This window comes from Rhipicephalus microplus, chromosome 5, assembly GCF_043290135.1.
Source record: "Rhipicephalus microplus isolate Deutch F79 chromosome 5, USDA_Rmic, whole genome shotgun sequence".
NCBI lineage: Eukaryota > Metazoa > Arthropoda > Arachnida > Ixodida > Ixodidae > Rhipicephalus > Rhipicephalus microplus.
Genome location: NC_134704.1, coordinates 159,741,125 through 159,754,628, shown reverse-complemented (window position 1 = coordinate 159,754,628; position 13,504 = coordinate 159,741,125). Strand labels below are relative to the sequence as shown.

The 13,504-nt window shown below is 46.0% G+C and overlaps 1 protein-coding gene across 2 annotated transcripts in view; it reads left to right on the top strand.

Moving 5' to 3' along the window:
• LOC119174150 (uncharacterized) overlaps positions 1–13,504 on the top strand; it is a 278,504-nt gene that overhangs the window by 79,882 nt on the left and 185,118 nt on the right. For both annotated transcript variants that reach the window (XM_075896136.1, XM_037424972.2), the window contains exon 2: positions 8,177–8,319. In XM_075896136.1, the coding sequence (XP_075752251.1) occupies positions 8,197–8,319 (123 nt within the window). In that variant the 5' untranslated portion in view covers positions 8,177–8,196. The remainder of the gene's footprint in view (positions 1–8,176; positions 8,320–13,504) is intronic.

Below are 13,504 nucleotides of genomic sequence, written 5' to 3'. Positions count from 1 at the left end.
ACGACATTCCTCAAGAAGTGCGGCATATCCATTTAGCACAGCTCTGTCTACCATCCGCAGAGTAATTCGGTCGAAAAACTTCATTCAGTAATGAAGCGAATTCTGCGTGCGCTCTGCTTCGAGAAGGGCACTGAATGGGACGCGGGTATTCCCGCGATGCTCTTTGCTCTACGCACCGCTACTCGCGAAGCAACTGGATTGACGCCGGCGGAACTCATTTACGACCGAGCGCTTCGTTCCCCTGTAACGTTGTTGAAGAAAAAGTGGGAAGACAAATTCGTGGTCAAAACGGTGGTCGAGTACGTGCTAACGTTGTTGAAGCGCCTACGTGAATCGCAGGAATTGGCGCACATCAAGATGGCTGAAGCTCAACAACGCGAAGGAGTGTACTACGACAGATCCGCACATGCACGAACCTTCAAGGAAGGCGACAAAGTACTCGTTCTGAAGTCGTCAAAGGCAAATGAACTGGAAGTAGCATGGGACGGGTCAGTCACTGTTAAACAAAAACTCTCCGACACCACTTATTTAGTCACGACGCCCGGCAAGCGCAACGATGTGACACTCTACCACTGCAATCTTATGAAGCCCTTGGTCGAACGCACGGAGACGCTGAGCATCGTCTTAAACGCACCAGAGGAAATAAATGTTCCAGTCCCTCAAGTGCCGACCCCTTGTTCTTCCCCGTCAACTGAAGATATATTTGAGTCTGTAGCTACACAAGCCTCTTTAACAGTCTAACAAAGAAAGCAGTTGAAAATGCTTATCAGCAACTTCAGCGATTTGTTCAGCCCCCACCCCGGCAGAACAAACCTTGTCGAACACGACATCGAGTTGACATCTGACCAACCCTTCCGAACCAGGATGCACAGATTTTCACCCCGTCATGAGAAGGTGTTGAACGATTGCGTTCAAAACATGTTGGCCCTGGGTCTGATCGTGACGGGGGAGAGCGAATACGTGTCACCAATGTTTATCGTAGAAAGTCCTGGCAAGGAACCCCGACCGTGCATTGATTATCGAAAATTGAATGCGATTACAAAGACAAAGTTGTTTCCCATCCCTAATGTCGAAGCCCTGATCTAAAAAGTTTCCGCAGCACACTATGTTTCCACGTTGGATCTAGTCCGCGGCTTCTGGCAAGTGCCACTCACGGAAAACGCTAGCCAGCTAGCCACTTTCATGACTCCGACAGGCACATATCGCCCACTTGTGCTGACTTTTGGTCTCAAGAACGCACCGTTTGTATTTTCAAAACTAATGAATCAGGTGCTCGCAGGCACAGAGTCGTTTGCTGTTCCCTACCTCGATGACATCGTGGTATTCTTGAACACTTGGCAACAGCATTTCGAACATTTATAGGAGGTTTTCCTTCGACTACGTGAAGCAGGCTTGACTCTGAAAATGACTAAATGTCGTCTTGCGAACACCCACGTCCACTACTTGGGGCATGTTGTTGGCCAAGGGAAGCGACGTCCTTCCGAACTAAAAGTTGACGCGATCACTAGCTTTCCTTGCCGAAAACAAAGACCGACATGCGTTCATTTTGGGGGTTAGCTGAATACTACAGAAGCTATATTGCTAACTTCGCAAACAAAGCCAGTCCCCTCACAGACGCTCTCCGCAAGACCGAACCAACTACAGTGCGTTGGGATACGGCTCGACAGGCAGCGTTTGTCGAGATTAAAAATATTCTTGTCAGCCAACCGGTTCTCGCGCCACCAGACTACTCCCTCCCTTTCCTAGTTCAGTGTGACGCCAGTGAACGCGGGATGGGCGTCATTCTAAGTCAAGTGAACGAAAAAGGCGAGGAACACCCTGTTCTCTACGTGAGTAGAAAGCTCACGTCTCGTGAGCAGGCATACAGCACAACGGAAAAAGAATGCGCCTGCTTGGTGTGGGCCCTCGAAAAGCTCTCGTGTTATCTGAAAGGGTCTTCCTTTGTTTTCGAAACCGATCACTTCCCTTTGGTGTGGCTCAACCAGATGTCAAACAAAAATGGCCGCTTGATGAGGTGGAGGCTCGCACTCCAACAATTTGATTTCACAGTGTGGCACAAGAAAGGCAAAAACCACGCGAAACGCTGACTGCCTCAGCCGCACTCCCTAGTGTTTCTTTTTCTCTCCCTCCCATTGTGTGTGCATGCATTTCGGCGCAGGCTTCTCCATTGTAGTTTTGGTTTCGTGTTATCCGCTCCCGGTGAGTTCAACAGTCGGGCTTTCCCAAACTTGGGCGTCAGGTTGCTCCTGACGTAGTTACTGCGCTCCTGCCGCTTGTTCACTGTGCTGTTTCAGATCCCTTCATGCCGCCTGACGAGTCCAACCCTGCGCCAGGTGTCTTCTGCCAGCTCCTTCTCGCTACATGCGTGGCATCCGAGCACCAATCGGTGACCGAAGCCCGTTCTCATCGTCGCCTCCACCTGCGAGCCCCAAAAACTCTGCGAGCTTGTTGGTGCCTGCGGACACCAAGGGCCATCTTCGTCCACTGTGCGGGTGCCAATCGCAACGTGTCCGCATGTGCCGCCATGCATCCCGTCGTCTTCACCCGTGTCAAGCACAAGGACAATGTGAACGTGTGAAACGTGTGGTCAGCGCTGCGCTTGGACAGACTTGCCTTGAATGTTGGCCACCTGTTCCTACCTTCAGTTGTTCAAGAAGCGTCATCCTCTTGTACGCCTTCCGACATGGGTAGCTGTGGCCGAGTTGTAACATTCGCCCAGCTTGCCACGCTCTTTCGTTTGGCTTTCTTTTTGTTTTTGCCACCCTCTGATTGGTTCGACAGCGCATAAAAAGCACGTCGCTGAGTGAATAAGACGCGTTTGTCTCCTGGCACTGCTTGCGTCGTCTGTTCCTCGGCTCCCGTTGGTCGTTTCAGACGCTGAATATGTAACAGGGGTTACACGTCAGAAACGTGTAACCCCCCTCCCTCCAGAATTTTTTCAGGTATGGCATATATATAGCTCAATATTACTATTTGCGTGCCCTCTCCCCTTCAGATCAAGGTGCGCTCCCCCCCCCCCCCCGAAAAAAACCTACGCTGCGGGTGATGGCAAAGACCGGTCGAGAATGTCCTTGTAATTGCTATTGCAATGAAAACAAAATGGCTCTCGCCTTCTAGTTGTCTTAGGCGCATGCATAAGGTACCTTGTGATATTCTTTTCTGTTAACGCACTGCTTGGGGATTTCGGAGTATAGACAGAATGCCCTAGCCACATAAAACATCGCTGCAAATGGAAAACGAAGTTTGTTAAATCGTGTAGTTTCGGCACAGCGAGATCAGTGCCGGAGGAGGCTGGCTTTCTGATAGTAGCTAAATGACGTAATGTTAAGCCCAGCAGTATAATCCGTTGTGAAGAAAACGAACATTTCCATATCTTTAGAGCCCCGCCGTGGTGGTCTAGTGGCTAAGGTACTCGGCTGCTGACCCGCAGGTCGCGGGTTCAAATCCCGGCTGCGGCGGCTGCATTTCCGATGGAGGCGGAAATGTTGTAGGCCCGTGTGCTCAGATTTGGGTGCACGTTAAAGAACCCCAGGTGGTCGAAATTTCCGGAGCCCTCCACTACGGCGTCTCTCATAATCATATAGTGGTTTTGGGACGTTAAACCCCACATATCAATCAATCATATCTTTAGAGTCGTCTGAGGGAAATGCAGTTGCGACTGTGTGCGTCTGTAATGTTGTACGTAGCAGCGTTTGTCTACCATATATACTGATAACCACATAGATGTATAGAATGTTATTTCATGAAGTACAATAATATTCAACCAGTATTCTGTTTATTTGCTACGAAAATAATCGCTGAACAAGCTTTCTTTTTTCAGAATGGCCAGCATAATGATGTCATTATTTTTCCATTATCAACTGAACCGTTCTCGTATGATTGCCTTCATGAGATTTGAAATGAATGGAAATATTTTTAGCTCTTCGCAGTGAACAAGAACTCCAAAATAATTATTCATGCCCCTGATTGTAAATGCACATTGCTTCTCCTCTAGGATGTGAAGTTAGCTGCTCCAGATTGCTCCAAAATGGAAAATTTTGCTTCTCCAAAGTGTTCTTAAATGAAAATTTCGCTGCTCCAATATGCTGGGAAACAGACACTTTCGCTGCTCCAAAGTGCTCCAAAATGAAAATTTCGCTGCTCCGAAGATTGCTCCAAGTCAGAAGACCTCAGGGGCATCACTAGCGCAAAAAGATGGCAACACGACAAGAAGAACGACGCGGGACATGCGCTGAAACAACAACTCAGTTCACCACTTGTCTCGTGTCACTCTTCGTCTCCCATTGCCGTCTTCTTGAACCGCATTCGTCGTCTTCTTGTACTGCTTCTGCTTCTATCGTGTCTCCGAGCACACTTGCTGATGAATAATGCGTAATGGGCGCTTGCTTGGTTGTACCTAGATTCCTAGCTGCTCTCGGAATGTTGAAATTTCTTTATCACAAAATGTATTTAATACAACAACAATCAATACGGCACTCTATAAGCCATTTCATTCGGACATTGATCATAAGAGATGCAGGGAATTGTTGGCACCACCAGCCATCGTACTAGGATAGTACTGTTGCTATCAGGGTGCGAAAATAAGCTATATGGGACTGATTCACAATTTAGGGCACAAAATTAATTTGCGAACAAATCAAGAAAGCGGCTTAATATGTGCTGTATTGTAACTCTTTCATTCTAGATAGTCCGTCTTTGATGCTTCACATGATGTATCACAGCCAGCCATAATGCTTCCCTTACACAATCAACTGGGACGTGGTAAATTAGTACGTAATAAAATTTGTTTGTGCATCAAACAAAGACAGTTGTTTAGGAAGACATTTCAGTTTTACTGCCCACTTTCGTTCGCCTTTCCGATATCAATCTGTCGTGAACTCGTGCGCACTGGATTCATTGTCGTAAACAGTTACCCTATATTATGCCTGGCTTCGATCTATAGCCTTCCCCTTCGGTGATGTCGCTCTGTGTTCGTTTGTTGCATGCAGTGCTGAGTCGCTGTTTCTTTCTACGTGTTTTTTTTCTCAATTGACACATAGGCTTCTGCGCGCATATCGGAAAATGGTTCACCAGAGCTAACCGACCTACCGTCCCTTTGTCTGCGTGTTACTAACTTGCCTTGTTGTTTTTTTTGCTTTGTTGTTTCTTATTTATTTATTTACTTATTTATTTACAGAATACTGCGGTCGAAAGACCAAGCAGGTGCATAATAAAAAGTGATTCGCAATGCAACCTAAATAAGAAGTTCAAGCAATAAAAACATATTAAGGCAGTAGAACACAGAATAACATTTGAACAAGGTTAATGGCAGCAAGAAATTGCAAATTGCAACCGGAGAACGCAAATCAAATACAACGTGAGACAGTCCAAGATCTTGAGTTGTACGGTTAAAAACGGAAAGATACATAGTTATCGAAGTCGGGATTTTCATTATCACAGAATGCTTCAAAAGGTAACGCGTTCCAAGCATTGATCGTCCGAAGAAAGAACGAGTTCATGAAAAGATTAGTACGTGCAAAGTAAGGTTCAAAAGTGTAGCTTTGAGTATGTCGAGTTTTTCTTGAGATTCTATTTCTCATATAAGTTTCTGGACAAATGTCAAATTTACGGAAATAAAGTGAGTGTAGAAATTTCAACCGGGCAACAGCTCTTCGGTATTGTGAAGTAGGGATATCATTAATGGCCATGATGGTTGTTGGCGAGTCATTTCTGAGGTAGGCATTAAAGATAAAGCGAACCGCCTTTCGCTGCACCATCTCAAGCTTCTTAACATCTTTCTTTATATGTGGGTCCCAAACGGCACTAGCATAATCTAACTTTGGTCTTATAAAAGCATTGTAGGCCAACATTTTGATTTTTGAGGGCGCTGTTTTTAATTTGTGTCTCAAAAAACCGAGCTTTCTATAAGCAGATGAGCATGTTTTATTAATGTGGCTTGACCGTGTTAGGTGGCTTGTAATTGTGACGCCCAAATATTTATATTCGTTAACCTCAGTCAATGGACAGTTGTTGAGAGAATACGTATAATTAAAACGGTGTTTCTTATTTGTTATATGCATGACAACTGATTTATCGCTATTTAATTTCATTGACCAATCTTCACACCACTTATAAATGGCAAAAAGGTTGGATTGCAGGCATTTCTTGTCATTCGGAGCAGTAATCGTTTTATAAAGTATGCAGTCATCTGCAAAAAGCTTTATGTGGACTTGCGATGTGTCTATTGATTTAACAATGTCATTTATATACACTAGAAAGAGAATAGGTCCCAAAACACTACCTTGAGGAACTCCGGATGGTACTGGTAGAATACCAGACATGCAGTCATTTACTTTAACATACTGCTTGCGATTGTGAAGGTAAGAACGGATCCAGTCAATGAGGTTAACAGGTAGACCTAGAATATGTAATTTAGAAATGAGTTTGCTATGCGTGACAAGATCGAAGGCTTTACTAAAATCTAAAAAAAATAGCATCAATTTGATTCCCCGTATCCAGCGACGACGTAAACTCATGAATTGTTGTAACTATATAGCTACGTTGTGGTCGATAATTTTTTCCTAAATCCGTGTTGTAATGGCGACAGCATTCGGTTTTCTTCAAGAAATTTTGTGATGTAATGTGCGACTATGTGTTCTAATAGCTTACATGACGTACACGTTAAGGAAATAGGCCTGTAGTTTGCACTGTTTAAACGATCCCCTTTCTTAAACACCGGTACTACACGTGCCATGCGCCAGTCGTCAGGAATGAAGGAATTTTCGAAGGACAGGCGAAAAATGTTTGTTAAAATGTGCGCAATGGGTTCGGCATATTTACGCAAGAATGTGTTAGGGATATTATTTGGACCAGCTGAAGATTTATTTTTCAGGTTAAGCAGCAAATAAAATATACCCTCATAAGTTATGAACTCGGAAGACATTACTGGAAGAAGATTGTCACGTGGTGATTCATGTTGGGGAGCAGAAAACACGGAGCAGAAGTGTCTGTTAAACTGATCAGCGACAACCGACGCATCATTTACAATGGAACCATCAACAGTTATTTGACTGGGCGTAGCATCCGTTTGTTCTAAATATCGCCAGTTCTAAATATCCATGTTCTAAATAGATGTTCTAAATATCGTTGATTCAAATATCGTGACTTATCGGTGAACAAACATATTTTGTCTGATCTTACCTCGCCTCAGGCAACAACATGATGTTTACTCTTCGTAAAGCTCGCTCTGTCGCGAGCATAAGCTGCACGTAGGCGGCGCATGCACCTTCGCGCGTTTGGAGCCGATAAATATGTCGTGCAGATAATGAGATATCGCTTAGATGCAGAAGTCGGCGTCGACGCACTTAGCTGATCGATACGCATCTAGGGATTCGCAGGCGCTGCCCGCTTTTCATTTCTGTGCAAACACTGTCTGCATTTTTGTATAGCATCTGTTGCGCAAGCTTTTTCGGAAGGTCGTTTATATGTGGGTCAACTAGTTTACGAGCGCTGCAGTTTCACTTTAGTCAAGGATTGAATTGCAATCGAAGCGACGGCCTTAGTAAGAATAGTCAGAAGCCGTTTCGAGCTCCCGTCTAGACGGCGCCACGGTGGATGTCATACGAGGACCGCTTCATGTATAGGAAGCGGTCCTCGTATGACATCCGGCGCCGTGGAAACGTATGAAACGCGCCTCGCTAGACGCGTTCGAAGTTCTCTTGAAGTGAAGACGCATTCTCCTGGTGCACTACATACTACAAAGAACGAGCACTTTTGTATTGGTATTGTATGGGTATTGTAATGCAAAAGGATTGAAATTCGTGTGTCGTCTGCGAGTTGAAGTGTTAGCGTACAGGTTTGCATAGAATTTGTTCTGGATCTGGTTTGTGTTTGTTCTGAGAGGTAAGTACTGCTAATAAGATACGCATGTGTGTAAAAGAAACGCGGCGTCCGTGTTTCTGTTTTCCATTGTTTCTACATGGTGTTGGCAGCAGTTAGGTCTCGTATCACATAAACAAAAACATCCTGTAGATTTGATTTACCGCCAACCTATGTTCCGTCCGTGCAATTCGCTTTCGTGTGCTGTCAAAGTCACTTTCGCACACGTGCGTGTACGTATATATCTCCGCGCACGAAACGGATTGAAAAAGGTCTTAAAGTGACTTACGCGCGTTTTTTTCTTTGTCTGCGCGTGCAGGAGTGACCGGAGAAGAGAGAATGACATCATTGCCAGCGGGCGGGGGCCTTCCCCCGGCGCGGGGCCTGTACGACCCCCAGCAGGAGCGCGAGTCGTGCGGCGTCGGCTTCGTCGTCAGCATCGAGGGTGTACCCTCGCACAAGGTGAGGAGGCTCGTCGTCGCAGGCGTATACTTATAAAATTACACTGTAGCGCGGTGCCTTTGTGCATGTAAGGTCCCTAGATGAAGCGTCAGGAGGTCGCGTCACGCATTATCTTATCTATCCGTGGTCATCATTTCCCCATTCATAGTGGCCGAGTGTGGTCAGTACTAGGTCTATGCTCGAGTGCCCACGGTATATATATGTTCCAAAGCTTTGTAGTTACTTTTTTTAGGGGCGAAGCTCCTTATGGCGTCACCCGATCGTCCCGTTATTGTATAGTAACCACCGCTCGTATTCGGGTATGTGCCACAGGGTATATGCCACAGAGCGGGTAAGTGCCACAGGGTATGGTACGACTTTAAGAGGCGAAGCTCCTTAGCCGGTGGGTCGTGCGTCCTCGATGTGTGTAGTAGGTAGCCATCTCTCGTTTACTTCTTGGAATGTCCGCTAGATGGTTTAGTTCTTGGAATTTCTGCTAGATAGCGGTACTTGTATATAATAAATGTATGATGAAAAGATGCGAGATGAAGGCACTTGTAGTGTTCACTAGACGGATGGGCATACAGACAGACAGACAGACGCACGGACGGACAGATTGACCCACGGTTGTACGGACGGACGGGTGCACGAACGGATGGATGGACGCTTCGCCCCACTCATCATCATTCAGTCCGTGAATATGATGTGGTTTTAATTGCGAAGCATTTCTTAGTGAACTTTGGTGTCTTTGAGCGTATCTATCTATCTATCTATCTATCTATCTATCTATCTATCTATCTATCTATCTATCTATCTATCTATCTATCTATCTATCTATCTATCTATCTATCTATCTATCTATCTATCTATCTATCTGTCTGTCTGTCTATCTGTCTGTCTGTCTGTCTGTCTGTCTGTCTGTCTGTCTGTCTGTCTGTCTGTCTGTCTGTCTGTCTGTCTGTCTGTCTGTCTGTCTGTCCTGGCCGTTTCGATAATAATATCGATACCAAACTTGCAGTGACGTAACATGACTGTATGAGAACGTATTTGACCAGTCATGACATGAAAATCATGACATGTATGTCATGATTCACATTTCATGGTCGTGCAGCACTTGCGGTGGTTTCGTTCACATGCCATGTTGCAAAACTAGTATGGTACGACATGATTGCAGACACACAAGCGACAGACCCTAACATGAAAATCATGACATGTATGTCATGATTCACATTTCATGGTCGTGCAGCACTTGCGGTGGTTTCGTTCACATGCCATGTTGCAAAACTAGTATGGTACGACATGATTGCAGACACACAAGCGACAGACCCTAACATGAAAATCATGACATGTATGTCATGATTCACATTTCATGGTCGTGCAGCACTTGCGGTGGTTTCGTTCACATGCCATGTTGCAAAACTAGTATGGTACGACATGATTGCAGACACACAAGCGACAGACCCTAACATGAAAATCATGACATGTATGTCATGATTCACATTTCATGGTCGTGCAGCACTTGCGGTGGTTTCGTTCACATGCCATGTTGCAAAACTAGTATGGTACGACATGATTGCATGACACACAAGCGACAGACCTTAACATGAAAATCATGACATGTATGTCATGATTCACATTTCATGGTCGTGCAGCACTTGCGGTGGTTTCGTTCACATGCCATGTTGCAAAACTGGTATGGTACGACATGATTGCATGACACACAAGCGACAGACCCTAACATGAAAATCATGACATGTATGTCATGATTCACATTTCATGGTCGTGCAGCACTTGCGGTGGTTTCGTTCACATGCCATGTTGCAAAACTGGTATGGTACGACATGATTGCATGACACACAAGCGACAGACCCTAACATGAAAATCATGACATGTATGTCATGATTCACATTTCATGGTCGTGCAGCACTTGCGGTGGTTTCGTTCACATGCCATGTTGCAAAACGGGTATGGTACGACATGATTGCATGACACACAAGCGACAGACCCTAACATGAAAATCATGACATGCGTGTCATGTAAAAGCATGACTACATGCCACGCTCATGATGCGCTCGCGGTCGTTTCGCGAGCGTCACATATACCAAATCTGGTATTACGGTGAATGGATGGCGAAGGTATGTGGCTGGTGCAAACATGATAAACATGAGGTTCGTGTCATGTAACAACATTACTACATGCTACGCTCACGATGCGCTGGCGGCCGCTTCGCTAGCTTCCCTAATACCAAACTTGGTATTACGGGACGTGATTGAATGCCGAAAGTCTGATACTGGTACAAGTATGATAAACATGGCATGCGTGTCATGTAACAACATGACTACGTGTCATGCTCATGACGCACTGGCGGCCGTTTCGACAGCTTCACATATGCCAAATGTGGTATTACGTGACGTCAATGGATGACGAAGGTACGTGACTGGTGTAAACGTGATAATCATGAGGTGCGTGTCATGTGAGAACATGAGTACATGCCACCGTCAAGGCGCCAATACATTTCGATGTGACGCGGTGCACGTGCTCGCCGGCGTTCATTTAATCGCGTCACGCCAGCTTTGCCACGCCAGGCGCCGGTCCTGCCATATACTCGCTGACGCGCGCCGCGCTGCGTTGCTTTGACGCATGCCCGTTTCATCGTGTCCGGTGGCCCTCCGTCACGAGAAGAGGGAGACGCAGTGTTGTCTGGGCAACACATCGGCGCGAAAGGCAGCCTGTCGCATTTCGCGCCGGCTGCCATCGGGCTGCGCTGACGGACGCTGGTCGCGCCTGACGTCAGACTATAGAGTGCTCGCGTTTTGCTAACGTAGCGTCGCTGTGCCCAGCGTGCGTGCGCGTCAATATTAGGCCCTTCATGATGCGCTCGCGGCCGTTTTCCTAGCTCAACATATACCAAATTTGGTGTTACGTAACGTCAATGGATGACGAAATATATGACTGGTGCAAACATGATAATCCTGACACGCGTGTTATGTCAGAACATGACGACATACCACACTCATAGCGTGCTCGTGGCCATTTCGCTAGCTCCACATATACTAAATTTGGTATCACGTGACTTGAATGAATGACGAAGGTAAACGACATATCCAAACATGATAATCATGACATGGAAGTCATGTACGGCATCACTTATCTTCACCTCGTAACGTTGTGCTGATTTTTAACGTTGTGCATATCAACTTTTCTCATTCGTGCTTCGCATATCATCGATTCCCACTGTACGTGGAATCTGCCAATTTTTTTGGTGAAGCGTAGTTTCAGATTAACAGCCGAGAGTATACAATATCGAAGTGGCTGCTGATGAATGTATTTAGGTTGAAAGCACAAACGATTTTTTTGCAACTTAGTTGCTATAGACTCGAAACCTTTCGGTGACTCTGGCAGTGTGTTCTGTGAAAGTTTATAAGTGCAAGCAGGCGTAAGTGCTTCTATAGAATGGCACTATACTATTTCTTTTATAGATGTACTGTGTGGTACCCTATCTACTTCCGGGATACCCTGCTCATCGAAACGAAAACAGTAAAACAAATGTCTGATTTTCCTCCTTCACCCACATTGTATATAAGTGGATTTGTGTTGTCAGAGTAGAATATGTTCTCATATTACATGCGATAGTTATAGTGCTGTTCCTTATACCTTACCAGCCTCTGCTGCATGTTGTGTGCGAGGCTGGGCCCATCCGTATATATATTTTCATGCGCAGTTATTCGAGCTCATACCTTGTCTCATCAGAAAGGTTTAGGTTAAAATCATGAAGTTTGCATTCGCAACTAGAATGCAAGTTGTGTGCATATTCTACTGAAATGCCCCACCATATATAAATTAGGGCAGCGGCCGTGGTTCAAAATGTTTCAAAGCAGCACGTGAACGTTAGAGGGGCGCTAGTTAATTGCCCCCAACCTGGAAAATGGGTGAGCGGCTGTATTTGTTAGACGCAATTTATGGCTCACTATTGCCATTCGTTTTCAAAGAAATATTCTTAGGTTTTACGCATCCGTTATACATGCGTGTTTTCCAAGGACCAGTGAGAGTTAGTGTTGTGCGCCACAAATGTTGATGAGGTCGGCAATTTTCGCGCCACTCGGCGCCTAATTAACACGGCGCGTTCGCTCTTTTACATTTTAGATGAGGAGAGTGTTTGTGAATGCGCTAAGCTTTGCACGAACTACCAAAGTGTGCGCGGAGCCCGCGAGAAATGTTCGCCGGCAAGCCGAATGTGAACAAACGCTCTACTTTTTACCTTTTTTTTTTCCTCCCAAAGCCCACGGGCGACCATTTTAGTGAGACCTTTGCCGCATGTTTTGTGGAATCTTTCATAGCATGTCATGCCTAAAGTCGAGTGCACACAAAACTGAATGGCATCTGCGTTTCTTCTGCGTCTAGTCATTTGTTTCAAATATAACTGTGTACATGATCGCGCACAAGATCTGCATCTTATACTCGCGCCTTGTAGTGCGCCGTCCGCGCCGTCCGCGCCGTCCGCACCGCTTCTCGAACATTCGACAGCTGACGCGCGCGCATGCGCCGTCGCGCCGTCGCCCACTCTTCCACCATCTGTGCATCCCTTCCTCCTCTACACACCGCGCGCGCTTCACTCCTCCACCATCTGTGCACCCTTCCTCCTCTACACACCGCGTTCGACATCTACAATTCTCCTGATTCTCCAGTGGACGCGCATGTGGCGTCGCGCTTCGAGAACATTCAACAGCTGACAGTGCATGCGCCGTCGTGCTGTATATATACTCAAGGTCGGCGCTCGCTCGCTCAGTTGCCGCTCGTCGGTTGGTTTGTACGGCGCGTCGACGTCCAAGGTCGCGGTGAAATGAATTCCAACGAATCCACAAACACAATGATCGACGTCCCTTCGACCAGCGCCGCCCTTTCGCATACGTGTGTACGTGTTCACTCATTTAACACCCCCTCCTACAACCACGTTAACCAATTTAGCCATCGACCCAAGTAAGTCGCAATTTAACACCCCATTTCACAACCACGTTAACCAATTTAGCCATCGACCCAAGTAAGTCGCACTTTAACACCCCGTTAACCAATTATATGGTCCGCATCCTCCTCAGTGTTCCCCCGAGGGAAGCTGCGGGCAATTTTTTTTCTTGTTTTTTTGTTGTTGCTGCTTTATACGTTTGTCTCGTATGTAGTCGTAATACGGTTTGGCGGTAAAGTGAAACAC